We start from the raw sequence: 14,831 nt of genomic DNA, 5'->3' as shown, positions 1-14,831 counted from the left end.
AATATAACTGTAGTTGTTTTGATGAAAAATATTGAGATCTTAGTGGTCGGAATGAGATTTGAGAGTCAATTTCAGTTCAGTTAATGTGAATTGTTTATTGGATGTGGCTCACGCAGTTTTTTCGAGGTTTGCCTTGAAAGCTGTGAATATTATCATTTATATTCTTTCATATAAACACTAATAGGCCCTACAGAGCACAGAGAGGGTATTAGAAATAATCTTTTATTACTTTTTTATTGAGTGTACTGATTTAATGTTTTTTTTAACCCAATTAGCATAATTAGTACTAATGAAATACTAATTTGCATAATTTGTTTTTACTAATTTTTCAAGCTTTGTATTCAGTATACAACCATCTATGTACCTGCCAATTTCTATGTAAATATCTTGAAAAATAGAAAAGTTATTCAGAAAAAACATTTGATATTTGTTATTGAGGCCCATTCTGGACCGTGTGATCGTCGTACATAATATTACGGCAGTTTTCTAAAAATTAAGCCTTTTTTGATTTGTAACATCTCAAGAACGGATAAACATTTTAATTCTGTAAAAAGTATGTTGTTCTGCATTCAATTCTGAATTCACTAAGTGCAGTTTCAAGCAATTTGGATTGAATTTTCACCTGAGATGCCTACTTAAAGCGTTTTTCTTTAATTAAACAAACGTCAATTAATACACACTCATTCATGCAGAAGTTTGTGGTTTGTTCAGAAAATAACAGTTAAAATAGCTTAATGTACAGTGTTGCATTATGCGTTCGGTAAACAGATGCCCTTGGTAATTAGACATCCTTTCCTTTCTGCCACCAGACACATGATGATGGGCACATGTCTGGAAAGTGACGTGCATTTTAGATTTTCTTTCCAACAGAAAGCCAATCCTGCGTCTGTATCTTTTAATTAACTGCTTAATACCAGACTTAATAGCAAAAGCAGAACATGAGAATCGGGTGAGAATGGAAGTGGCGCCAATGCTGCCGTCTGCTGGTGATGCGATGACGGGACAGATGAAGCCGAGCGGTCAGGACAGGACGACGGTGTTCTGGGAGTCCACGTCTCTCAGGTTCAGGGCGTCCATACTTACTCCGGTCTCGTAGACGGGGTTGTCGAACGCTGACTCCTCTGTCATGTTGTCGTAGGGAAGTGACGAGGAGCTGGAGAGGCGCACAGTCTTTCCTTGGACGCTGTAAAACACACATACTGTATGTTGATAATAAAGTGTAGACACACAGCATTGAGGACAAAGCATTGCGACTCACTTGGAGAAGTAAAGGAAAATGCCCAGGATGACCAGTAACACCACTGCAGCAGGAAGCACGACTGCGATGGCCGTGTCTGCACCCTCGGCACCAAAACTAGTACTGATTACTAAATGAAGAGAAGATGGGAAGAAGTTCAGAACATCGGAGTGCTGTGATGGTTTTCCAAAAGCAGGATGCAGTGTTCTGGGCTAAGATTCTCTCAATATGAAATGTCATATCATAAATGAAAGAAGCACATGTAAATCAAGGATTTATCGCAGCACCATATATTTAACAATTATTCCACAAAATCGAGTTGCAACCGAGTTGGCTATCGGACATCTATGACGAGTGGAGTAATGGTTTTATTCTGTCCACATTCACTGGATTTTGACAACAGAGCATTTTTATTTTTAGCAAAGTCGATAAATAAAAACTTCATACAAAACGTCCGACAAAATAATTTCTGTGTAGAATGTAAATTCTTGGAAAAAAAAGATACATTCTTACCATCAAATAATTTTATTCGATATTTTTTAACTTTTTTTTGTATTTTTTGGGGTTTTGTTTTCGAGTAGAGTTTTTACAACCCCGATTCCAAAAAAGTTGGGACAAAGTACAAATTGTAAATAAAAACGGAATGCAATGATGTGGAAGTTTCAAAATTCCATATTTTATTCAGAATAGAACATAGATGACATATCAAATGTTTAAACTGAGAAAATGTATCATTTAAAGAGAAAAATTAGGTGATTTTAAATTTCATGACAACAACACATCTCAAAAAAGTTGGGACAAGGCCATGTTTACCACTGTGAGACATCCCCTTTTCTCTTTACAACAGTCTGTAAACGTCTGGGGACTGAGGAGACAAGTTGCTCAAGTTTAGGGATAGGAATGTTAACCCATTCTTGTCTAATGTAGGATTCGAGTTGCTCAACTGTCTTAGGTCTTTTTTGTCGTATCTTCCGTTTTATGATGCGCCAAATGTTTTCTATGGGTGAAAGATCTGGACTGCAGGCTGGCCAGTTCAGTACCCGGACCCTTCTTCTACGCAGCCATGATGCTGTAATTGATGCAGTATGTGGTTTGGCATTGTCATGTTGGAAAATGCAAGGTCTTCCCTGAAAGAGACGTCGTCTGGATGGGAGCATATGTTGCTCTAGAACCTGGATATACCTTTCAGCATTGATGGTGTCTTTCCAGATGTGTAAGCTGCCCATGCCACACGCACTAATGCGACCCCATACCATCAGAGATGCAGGCTTCTGAACTGAGCGCCGATAACAACTTGGGTCGTCCTTCTCCTCTTTAGTCCGAATGACACGGCGTCCCTGATTTCCATAAAGAACTTCAAATTTTGATTCGTCTGACCACAGAACAGTTTTCCACTTTGCCACAGTCCATTTTAAATGACCCTTGGCCCAGAGAAGACGTCTGCGCTTCTGGATCGTGTTTAGATACGGCTTCTTCTTTGAACTATAGAGTTTTAGCTGGCAACAGCGGATGGCACGGTGAATTGTGTTCACAGATAATGTTCTCTGGAAATATTCCTGAGCCCATTTTGTGATTTCCAATACAGAAGCATGCCTGTATGTGATGCAGTGCCGTCTAAGGGCCTGAAGATCACGGGCACCCAGTATGGTTTTCCGGCCTTGACCCTTACGCACAGAGATTCTTCCAGATTCTCTGAACCTTTTGATGATATTAGGCACTGTAGATGATGATATGTTCAAACTCTTTGCAATTTTACACTGTCGAACTCCTTTCTGATATTGCTCCACTATTTGTCGGCGCAGAATTAGGGGGATTGGTGATCCTCTTCCCATCTTTACTTCTGAGAGCCGCTGCCACTCCAAGATGCTCTTTTTATACCCAGTCATGTTAATGACCTATTGCCAATTGACCTAATGAGTTGCAATTTGGTCCTCCAGCTGTTCCTTTTTTGTACCTTTAACTTTTCCAGCCTCTTATTGCCCCTGTCCCAACTTTTTTGAGATGTGTTGCTGTCATGAAATTTCAAATGAGCCAATATTTGGCATGAAATTTCAAAATGTCTCACTTTCGACATTTGATATGTTGTCTATGTTCTATTGTGAATACAATATCAGTTTTTGAGATTTGTAAATTATTGCATTCCGTTTTTATTTACAATTTGTACTTTGTCCCAACTTTTTTGGAATCGGGGTTGTATTTCGTCCTCACTTGGTTCAGCAACACGCTCTGCCATTTTGTTTTTCTCTACTCACGGTATAGGAGCTGATATCCTAATATCAGTAGTAGAGTAGCCAATCAGAGCGCGCGATTGTTCATATCCAGTGAATGTGGACAGAATAAAACTCGCATCAAGCAGCTAACTCTGGCTGTTTGCTGCTAACGATCGCCACAGCAAACTAAAATTGGCACTAGCACCATTAGCTAAATTGTTACTTGGGGCATGTAGTAAGCAGCAGGGATTAGAAACGTTACAGGAAACAAACCAAAAAAAATGCTGAAGTGGTTAATGAAGTACTTTTTCAGTTCTTGTGTGAATTCAAGAGAACTTAATGTGCCACTTTTTGCACGTCTGAATCCAGGACAATCTGAGATTAACGAGCTGCGACTTGCGTATTTACGTCAAGAGGAGATATGGGACGCTGGAGCAGGAACGTAAAAACCATTTCTATTCAGAACAAACAATCATCTGAAATGAATCCTTTCTCATCTCATCTCATCTCATCTCATCTCATCTCATCTCATCTCATCTCATTACCTCTAGCCGCTTTATCCTGTTCTACAGGGTCGCAGGCAAGCTGGAGCCTATCCCAGCTGACTACGGGCGAAAGGCGGGGTACACCCTGGACAAGTCGCCAGGTCATCACAGGGCTGACACATAGACACAGACAACCATTCACACTCACATTCACACCTACGCTCAATTTAGAGTCACCAGTTAACCTAACCTGCATGTCTTTGGACTGTGGGGGAAACCGGAGCACCCGGAGGAAACCCATGTGGACACGGGGAGAACATGCAAACTCCACACAGAAAGGCCCTTGCCGGCCACGGGGCTCGAACCCGGACCTTCTTGCTGTGAGGCAACAGCGCTAACCACTACACCACCGTGCCGCCCATGAATCCTTTCTAATCCCTGTTAAGCATCAAGTGTGTAATGTCACTGGAGAAAACTCGCTATTTAAGTCGAACTTTTAAAGTACACCCCAGGGAAAGCAAAAATGTTATTTAACTCAAATACATACATATAAGAAGTTCACATTGCTAGCTTCCAAGCTCCATATGAATACTAATACCTGGCACCTCAGGCCGTGCTTTGATGCCCTTGTAAAATTCCCGGCTATTTGAATCGAGCTGATGAATACAGAGCATCTTTAATCGATGCTTTAACGTCCCATATTGACTTACTGACTAGACCATGAATTGAGGTATTTCACCCACGTGACGCAGCCATTTTGGACGGCACGCTTAAGTCCTTCAGTGCAAGGCGGTATGAGATGGTGGAGACCTTTGCACATTTTAACAAGAAAGTAAGCTGTGATTCGTGTTAAATTGGATCTGTCTTTTATCACAAACACTGTACCCAGCCTTGGTATGGAGCCCTGTTTATTTATTTCTGTGTCCCGTTTCTTTCTAGCCTCTGTTATTGCGTTTTACGTCTGATGTCTGCTACATGCAACCCTAGACAAATTAACACTGCCTTGTTTCACTGCTCAGATGGGTTAACAAACACTGACCCATTTACTTTTTGCTATATATTTTATCAAAATTGCGTTAACTGATAAACTAACCTGAAATGAAATGATCACCGCAAAGTCTGGAGTACTCTGTTGGCTCCCAATCCTGTCTCTTCACAGCTGCAATCCATTTGGCCCTCTTGTCTGGGTCAGTAGGAAACCGGTAGTGATGTGTCGGTCGCGAACGATCCGGTTCAAAGAGCCGGCTCTTTGAAGTGAACAACGGGAGCCGGCTCTTCGGTGGGAGCCGAATTAGTTTTTTGTCCTTAGGTGCCTCAGAGAGAGAGACTTTCATAAAAAAAAAGTTGCTGTCCGATTGCGTCTTTGTGTTGTCTATTACCATTCAAAGGAAAAAAAGTAGCATGGCGTACGCCTACTTTTTTTGGTTGGGGGGGTTGATGTCATTCACAGCTGCGAAAATACGAAAATTGGTGTAATGCTTAAAGCTGTGGAGCGCAGGGGAGAGGAGTCTGTGAGGCACCTGAGGAGGGGAAAATCAGCTGTGTATTTTATATTGGTAATATAACACAGTTTTGCATTATGTTTGTGAGAAAATAATTTATTAATTGGTAAGTAAGTTTTATTTCTATAGCTAGAACATTGTTACGCTGCTATACTTTACAAAGCTTTACAATGGCTACAAAAACTAAAAAATAAAATGGAAAACATCCTATTGATAAAATATAAATAATAATGTAATTAATTAACTAGTTAATTGCAGCAATTAAATCAAAAATAAAATCTCAGGAGCCGTTTGGGAGCCGAAAGAGCCGGCTCCTTATAGTAAGAAGAGCCAAAAGAGCCGGCTCCCGAAAAAGAGCCGAAATTCCCATCACTAGAAACCGGTAAAAGGAGCGTCCTGCACGCTGTCCCTGTCTGTTGTGGCAGCCCACAGCACAACAAGCAAACACCATGGTTATTTATAGAGTGCTTACTGACAAATTAATCTATTCTAGGTGTCTGTAACACGTTTTTTTTTCAAGCTGGTTCTCCCTCTCTGTCTGCAGCGTTAGTATGTAGCTTGACGTTCAAAATGGCGGACACCGGGGCGTCACGTGACCCTGTGACGTCAGGTGAAATACCTCAATTGGCTTTAACAGCACTAGATGCAGTCATTCATTCATTCATTCATTCATTATCTCTAGCCGCTTTATCCTTCTACAGGGTCGCAGGCAAGCTGACTACGGGCGAAAGGCGGGGTACACCCTGGACAAGTCACTGACACATAGACACAGACAACCATTCACACTCACGGTCAATTTAGAGTCACCAGTTAACCTAACCTGCATGTCTTTAGACTGTGGGGGAAACCGGAGCACCCGGAGGAAACCCACGCGGACACGGGGAGAACATGCAAACTCCACACAGAAAGGCCCTCGCCGGCCCCGGGGCTCAAACCCAGGACCTTCTTGCTGTGAGGCGACAGCGCTAACCACTACACCACCGTGCCGCCCTAGATGCAGTCATACAAGTTAAAATACTTGACATTGCAATCCCAGACTGCTAAAGTTAGATGAACAGCCATCTGGCAAAAGCACGACTGAAATCCTGAGTCATTAGTTTCAATATCCAGACGTGAAAGATAACTTACCGTCTAATCTGCGCTCATTAACATCTCTTGCTGAGGCTGTGAAAAAAAAAAAACAGAAAGAAAGGCAATTCTGAGTGTAATTGAAACACCTGAAGCAAAAAAAAAAAAACTGTAGGAAAACAAATTACGGCACTAAAAAAACCTGCACCTCTTGCATAAAAGTGATTTAGGACACTGACAAGGCTTAAGGCACTTAAAAAAAAAATGGAGGCTATTAGGAAACGCTTTGTGATTGAGTGGCCTCATTTTCTCCAAACGGCATTTCAGCAGCACCACGGTCTAAATGCTGCTATTGCTTTTGTGACAGCTTTATACAGAAAACATTGGTGAGATGAGCTTTCGGTTAAACTAATGACTTCGATTTAAAATAAATAAATATATATTTTTTAAATCTGTAGGCGCTGTAGATGGAGAAAAATAGCAGGCCGAGTTTTTCCACCTGATCCAGATAACAAAGTGCTGCTTAAGGCTTAAACGGTTATAAAGACACAGAGTTTGCTCAATAAACCAGAACACGGCTTCGACTTACGAAGTCTGATTTATTTCTCAGCATCGCAGTTCCTACCCCGGCATGCAGGTGGCGCTCCGCTCCACTCAGATGGATGCCCTGGGAGGCAGCGGATGGTGGGTTCGCCGTGCAGCTCGTATCCTGGGCGGCAGGTGAAGCTCAGCGTCTCTCCAGCCTGGAAGAAGGCTTTCTCTGAGCTCTGGATGGCAGTGGAAGGAGCTCCGGGGTTAGCACAGGGTTCGTACCTTTCAGCTGTGGAACAACATGGTGTACAAATGACCTGGTGAAGAACATCTCACACTACGTTCACACTGCAGGCTGAAGTGACTCAAATCCGATTTTTTCGCCCATATGTGACCTGTATCCGATCTTTTATTGACAATATGAACGACACAGATCCGATTTTTTCAAATCCGACCCAGGCCGTTTGGATATGTGGTCCTAATTCCGATTCCTATCCGATCTTTTCATATGCGACTTCAGTCTGAACCGCCAGGTCGCATTTATCCGACTTACACGTCATCAACAAGCCACAAACGTCACTATTCTGCGCTGAAGTAGACGGCGGGTCTCTCAAAAAAAGTTACAACAACATGGCTTTGATGTTCCTTTGAACGGAGGTTGCAGTCACTACCCCGCAGAACGCCTGAGCCAAAACCCTTGCCCTCTTCCTTCTCAACCTCCTCCTTAACATCAGGCTATTGTGCATGTTCTGGCTCCGTCGCAACAACAACTGCATCATCGCCAGGTACTCCATGCTGGCTACTGTCATACACAGGAAACTTTAGGTTACTTCCGTAAACACTGGCCATGCTCACTGCGTGTGACGTCGTCGTATCCTGCAATGCGCATGCGGAACACTTTTAGGTCGCTTTTCGTTCATACTGAGGATCACATACAAGTCGCATATATTTGTTAATGTGAACGACCTCACAAAAAAATCGGATTTCACAAAAAAATCGGAATTGAGCATTAAGCCTTGCAGTGTGAACGTAGTGTCAGAATACTTGACAAAAATGACACTTTGACTGATGTATGCCAGGAATCAGTCCACTAGGGGGCGATAGAGTCTAATATGTAAACTTCCAGGTGCAGTTCTTGGAAGACATTCCAACTCCAAGCTGGTTGCTGTGAAAGTACAGTGATGAGTAAATTAACAATGAATTATAGATAGATGATATATTCATGAAAAAGATGACCTGTTCAATTCTGTGGTCATATACTTGACAAAAAACAAGCTGGGATGCTTTTTCAAAAAGTTTGCTTTTGGAGATCAAATCATACTTTAGCTGATATTTTTCTTTCACTATATTTGGGCTGGATTAGTTTGACATGTAGAGGTGAGATGATGTAATTATTACTCATGTATCTCTGGGAGTTTCGCCCCGGCTGAACCCGACACGTCAGTAAATTTTACAGACTTTCCACATATGGAAAGTTTACACTTTACATCTTTCACCTTCTATAAAATGACCCAAGCATTATATCCTGCAGGAAAAGAGGTTTTGTGCAGAAAACGCAGAATAACAAAAAAACACCTGACTGTAAAGTTGACAATAATTTCCCAGCACCAGGGTTGCAAAATAGCATGCTGTAAACATGCACAATAAACAACTGTGAACATATTTACAGTAAAGTTCTGGACTATCTTACACAGGATAAAATAACACACAACCCAGGACTCATGAGCTCATTTGGCCCTGTTGCCAGTAAGGGTAGTATCTCACCGGGCTGCGACAAATTGCGAATGTCATTCGCGAGAGGGTTTCAAAAGTGTCTTGAAACATTCGCGGGGCTTCTCAATTTCCTCGCGTGAGTCGCAAAGTGTCGCTCCTTCGTCGCTGAAATTTTGAACATGTTCAAAAAGTGCGCGCGACAAAATTTCTCTCAAAATAGCCGCAAATGCGTCGCTGGTGTTGCGAAGCCGTCGCGAACCCTTCTCAAGTCAGTTTCCGTGAGACAGGAAGTGCGAGTTGAGACAGGAAGTGCGAGCCAGTATCTCACTGGGCTGCGACAGCCTGCGACTAGTTGGAGACACAACAATTGCGGTAAAATATGCGAATATCAATTCGGTGTGATTCCAAGTGAAAATTGTCACTAATTCGCATAACTCACAATTGTTGTGTCTCCAACTAGTCGCAGCCCAGTGAGATACTGGCTTAAGTCAATTTTATTATTTAACAGTGCATAGGTAAAACCTCCAGACATGTTCTGGTCATGTGACCTACCAAATATTCACATGAGACATATGAAGTGTTTCTCATAATAACATCCGAGTAGTACTTTAGAAACGAAGTGTAATATTCATTACTTTTTATGTCAAGACATTGTTGAGCACGTAGCTTTGATGCACAACTAGAAATCAGACCCTAGACTTACGGACACACTTGGGCATCTTCTCGCTCCACTTGGGCTCGGCTGTGTCGCGGCTGTAGCAGGTGAGCAGACTCGGGCCTGAGAGTGTGTAGCCTTTATTACACATGTACTGCACAGTGGAGCCCACGGTGAAACGTGAACCCGTCATCAGCCTGCGTCCATGTTCTACAGAACCTGGGTCCTGACACAACATCACTCCACACACACACAAGCAAAAGACATTCAGTTTACACTCTCAGTAAACTTTCTCTGAACTCTAATGAACTGTAGTTTCAAAAAAAAGAAAAGAAAAGCCACGAAAAGTGCAAAGATCACTGCTGACCGTTCCAGAGCGGCCCACAGGACACAATATGCTGCACATTAAAAATGAACAGGGTGGATATTGAGCCCTTCTGGGTGATGCATCAGCTTGACAAAGCAGATTTATAAAGTATAAAGGAGGCAAAACTTGATGGAAGGGGGAAAAAAAAAAAAAAGCACAAGCCAGAACTGTGTCCTCTCCTCAGGGAGAGTTCAGTCTCCATTCTGCAAAGGGCTTTTAAATTAAATCCTGTTCACACCGAGAACTCATGAAACGGGTAGAAATCAAAGTTATCATTCAAATAATTAAAAGAATGGAACACAAGGAGAAGAATTACAATTCAATTACTGTACGTCCCAGTGCAGCATATAGACAATTTCAGTAAATTTAATATATAATTATGAACCAGTAATAATAATGATATAGTTTTAACCAGAATTTAAATAAATGTTTGTTTATAAACATTTTAGGAGATTTAAAAAAAAAAAAAATCCCAGTTATAATTTGTATATTTATTTTAACCTTTTTTTACTCACTGTATTCCTACACTATGACAATCTGCACGTTTTATTTTATATATATATATATATATATATATATATATATATATATATATATATATATATATATTTTTTTTTTTTTGGGTCCGTCTCAGAAACTGCTCTCTCATTTGGGACATTATGGTCAAAAAATAAATTTTCTAATTTTACTATTTGTTTTGCATTTACCGAACACTCAATGTTTCTTTTGTCATGTTTAATAAGAATAAAGATAGTATCTTGCTTTATCTGGCCTCCACTGTGGAAAATTTTTTTGATTACAATTCAAATGCTTTTGTAAAATTGATTTCCATATAAAATAACTCCATCATGAAGAATTAAAGCCCCTCCTTCACAGAGGAGTGAAAATATTGAATACATTTCCTCTTTTTGATTGCTTGGGTTAAAAATGCCAAGTTATGATGACTGAATTGATTATTCACTTAAATATGAATAATATGATCCATTTTGGGTATTTGATATGGCGAAATAGGACACAATGGAAAAATCAAGAACACACCAGAAAGATGAGAATAACGACGGTGGTAAAAGAACAGCGACTGTACCGGCTGAAGGTCGCGCGGGTCTCTGCTGCGGCGCGCGAGCAACGGGACATCACTACCGCACCGGATGGAGCACAAGGCAGGGCAAAATGACTGGCCGTAGATTCTATCAAAAGTTTGATCTAAATTGACCATGGTTGCAAAATATTGGCCAAAAATACGCAAACACGACGAAATATGAAAGTAAGATGAAAAAGAAACATTCTATTGCCTTATACTGCAAAACTAAAACAAAATAAAACTGTCAAAACTCACCTTTTCAGTGATAACGTCCGAACAGATCGCCCGCGTAACAGAAAGACCGCAAATGGAAGCACGATCAACTTCTAACTGCTGGAGTGGAAAATTCCATTCTACACATGCAAATTGTTAATGTGTGTCCTTCCCCGCACACAAATAACACGCTACGGTAAAAAATAGACCACGACTCATTTTATAGCTCAAAAATTCATACAAGACCAGCTACCATCGTAACATATTCTGTAAGAAACATATTCTATACCTAACTTTCAGCTTTCGTTTTAAAAAGCTAAATTGCAGATTTATAACTACATTTTTATCTGGTGTAGTGATTTTAAGTTACTACTTTTGGTGAGGTAGTGACCTCGACCCTGAGGCTTTCTGTTTAGATCAAAACACACGATCGTATTGGTTTTGGGTCTGCGGAAAACGGAGTTACAACGGTGATGAAATATTTTGCATGATGTTTTATTCCGGTTATGATTATTCTGTTAGCGCACCAATCCTTAGGTGTATAAAGTTACAACTTAAAATACAATTAGTGATAACTGTAGACTTTTCAGTGGACTACAAGCTTTTTAAGGGAACGCGATGTAGTCGACCATTTATCATGTCCCAGATCAAGCCGCCATTTTTCCACAAATTTGCAGAATTTTTGCCAAATTCTGAATAGAGTATTCACATCAAAGATTTAGTTTTATCTGTATTATTTCTCTTATCATTTTATTTCAAAGGAAAACCAACATCACCATTCAAAACCGTATAGTTTATTGACTGTGAGTATATTTAGTGGGGTACCCCCACAGTACCCAGTTTCTGAGACAGACCCAGATATATATATATATATATATATATATATATATATATATATATATATATATATATTAGAAAGAGTCAAAATTCCAATGCAGATTTAAAAACACATGTTTTTAAAATAATTTATGAATGAAAGGGTTAAGTATAAGAAAGCCACAAGGAAGCAATGTTTATCTTATAAATTGTAATGTTTATGTATTTATTTATTAATTCATCAGGTTATCCTCCTTGAATACACGTAGATCAAGTCCCAAATGGCTGTATATTCACTATATATGTTCACTTCCGAGGGTATAACGTGTTCCAGAACTGCACTATATTCTCAACTTCACTTGGGATTCAGTTACAGAACAAAACATGGTGAATAAAAACGAGACTGTCAATGACGGTGTAGTTCACTCCGGCACCGTCTAGTCCAGAAGGAACGATCTAAACTGGGACGCCTTGCGCAATAAGTGTTGCAAGCTATATACACAATATATATCCTAGGAATACTGACCTATTTGCCAGAAAGAATCCAAAATGGTGAGGAATTGACCAAGAAGAAGCGATTTTTGCTGAACTGCTCATTAAGGCTTAATTAGTCCACTATTAACTTCATTAATAATTGTAATTACGCAAATCTGGGTAGAAGTTATATGCACCCTAGGTCCCCCTACCTTCATGCCAGAAAGAATCAAAATTGGTGAAGAATTGAGAGAGAAGAAGCGTTTTTAGTGAAATGTGGACGACAGGCAACACGATGGCATAAACTCATCACCTGTCGGCCGGATGAACTAATAACACAGGAACAGTACAAATTTAGTTAAGGGAAACATATACAGTGGTGCTTGAAAGTTTGTGAACCCTTTAGAATTTTCTATATTTCTGCATAAATGTGATCTAAAACAACATCAGATTTTCACACAAGTCCTAAAAGTAGATAAAGAGAACCCAGTTAAACAAATGAGACAAAAATATTATACTTTGTCATTTATTTATTGAGGAAAATGATCCAATATTACATATCTGTGAGTGGCAAAAGTATGTGAACCTTTGCTTTCAGTATCTGGTGTGACCCCCTTGTGCAGCAATAACTGCAACTAAACATTTTCGGTAACTGTTGATCAGGCCTGTACACCAGCTTGGAGGAATTTTAGCCCATTCCTCCGTACAGAACAGTTTCAACTCTGGGATGTTGGTGGGTTTCCTCACATGAACTGCTCACTTCAGGTCCTTCCACAACATTTTGATTGGATTAAGGTCAGGACTTTGACTTGGCCATTCCAAAACAGTAACTTTATTCCCCTTTAACCATTCTTTGGTAGAACGACTTGTGTGCTTAGGGTCGTTGTCTTGCTGCATGACCCACCTTCTCTTGAGATTCAGTTCATGGACAGATGTCCTGACATTTTCCTTTAGAATTCGCTGGTATAATTCAGAATTCATTGTTCCATCAATGATGACAAGCCGTCCTGGCCCAGATGCAGCAAAACAAGCTCAAACCATGATACTACCACCACCATGTTTCACAGATGGGATAAGGTTCTTATGCTGGAATGCAGTGTTTTCCTTTCTCCAAACATAACACTTCTCATTTAAACCAAAAACTTCTATTTTGGCCTTATCCATCCACAAAACATTTTTCCAATAGCCTTCTGGCTTGTCCACGTGATCTTTAGCAAACTGCAGATGAGCAGCAGTCTTCTTTTTGGAGAGCAGTGGCTTTCTCCTTGCAACCCTGCCATGCACACCATTGTTGTTCGGTGTTCTCCTGATGGTGGACTCACGAACATTAACATTAGCCAATGTGAGAGAGGCCTTCAGTTGCTTAGAAGTTACCCTGGGGTCCTTTGTGACCTTGCTGACTATTACACGCCTTGCTCTTGGAGTGATCTTTGTTGGTTGACCACTCATGGGTAGGGTAACAATTAGACCCCAAAGCCGTTTGTTTTCAGGATAATGGCTGGCTGATGAAATTATTGGCTGGCTAGCTGACTCAGCCAAAACCTTAATGGCTGCTGCAGCCACCAAAATGTTTATGGCTACAAATGGCTGATACTGGACGTCACTGTGTGGCATATATCCGGGCGAACGGATCAAACAAATGGGGGGAATAAATAGCAAATTACCACAGGTCCCCTGGTCTCTTACTTCATTGTAAATATAAATCTAGCAAGATTGTAGTTCACTGCTAATAATAAGCTAATCTGGATTGTTCGAGGAAGGCATCTAGCTATCTACTCTCACTAGCAATGACCAGTGAAGGACTGGCAGCTATCTTACTATGATGAAAGTAGAGTGGTGGAGTACTTTTTTTTTTATCAATCTCGAAGTATGTGAAACAAACAAACAAACAAAAAAAAATACCTTTACACTTTCCCTCAGCAGCGGCAAAGAATGCAGCCATCTCGTTGATATCGGAGTCGATTGATGCTCTGGGTGGGTTCCCGGGTTCCCCAGTGTATCGTGGTAACGGTGTGAGGGGCGGGAAGCCAGACAGGTAGTCACAACGGCAAGCTTGTGGTGGCTCTCTGTGCTGTGATATCAGTTCTAAATCTCTACAGTGTATGCCTATACATCTCTATTGTGTTACTACTAGTGTGTACAGTTGATCATGTTTGTGTCACTTTTCTTGTAGCTCATGATGTGGATAAACCCATTATTTGATGTACACGATTCTTAGTGGCTCAGCCAAATTTTATTAGATAGCGGCTCAAATTGGCTTACAAAATTATTGGCTGGCGGCGGCTCAAATTCTAAATGGCGGTTTTAGCGGCGCCTGGCGGCGGCTTCGGGGTCTAGTAACAATGGTCTTGAATTTCCTCCATTTATACACAATCTGTCTGACTGTGGATTGGTGGAGTCCAAACTCTTTAGAGATGGTTTTGTAACCTTTTCCAGCCTGATGAGCATCAACAACGCTTTTTCTGAAGCCCTCAGAAAT

General features: G+C 40.7%; 1 protein-coding gene across 1 annotated transcript in view; it reads right to left on the bottom strand.

Annotated features, from left to right (window-relative positions):
* Positions 1 to 695: 695 nt before the first annotated feature.
* The window catches only part of sez6a (seizure related 6 homolog a), a 228,112-nt gene continuing 213,976 nt past the window's right edge, over positions 696 to 14,831 (bottom strand). The window contains exons 12-16 of the mRNA XM_060909600.1: positions 9,450 to 9,641; positions 7,128 to 7,322; positions 6,563 to 6,598; positions 1,259 to 1,367; positions 696 to 1,183 (exon numbers count right to left, since the gene is read on the bottom strand). Of these exons, the coding sequence (XP_060765583.1) occupies positions 1,021 to 1,183; positions 1,259 to 1,367; positions 6,563 to 6,598; positions 7,128 to 7,322; positions 9,450 to 9,641 (695 nt within the window). The 3' untranslated portion in view covers positions 696 to 1,020. The remainder of the gene's footprint in view (positions 1,184 to 1,258; positions 1,368 to 6,562; positions 6,599 to 7,127; positions 7,323 to 9,449; positions 9,642 to 14,831) is intronic.

The sequence above is a fragment of the Neoarius graeffei genome, chromosome 25 (assembly GCF_027579695.1).
Source record: "Neoarius graeffei isolate fNeoGra1 chromosome 25, fNeoGra1.pri, whole genome shotgun sequence".
NCBI classification, from domain to species: domain Eukaryota; kingdom Metazoa; phylum Chordata; class Actinopteri; order Siluriformes; family Ariidae; genus Neoarius; species Neoarius graeffei.
The sequence above is the reverse complement of the archived record's forward strand: the minus strand, read 5'-3'. Positions and strand labels throughout refer to the sequence as shown.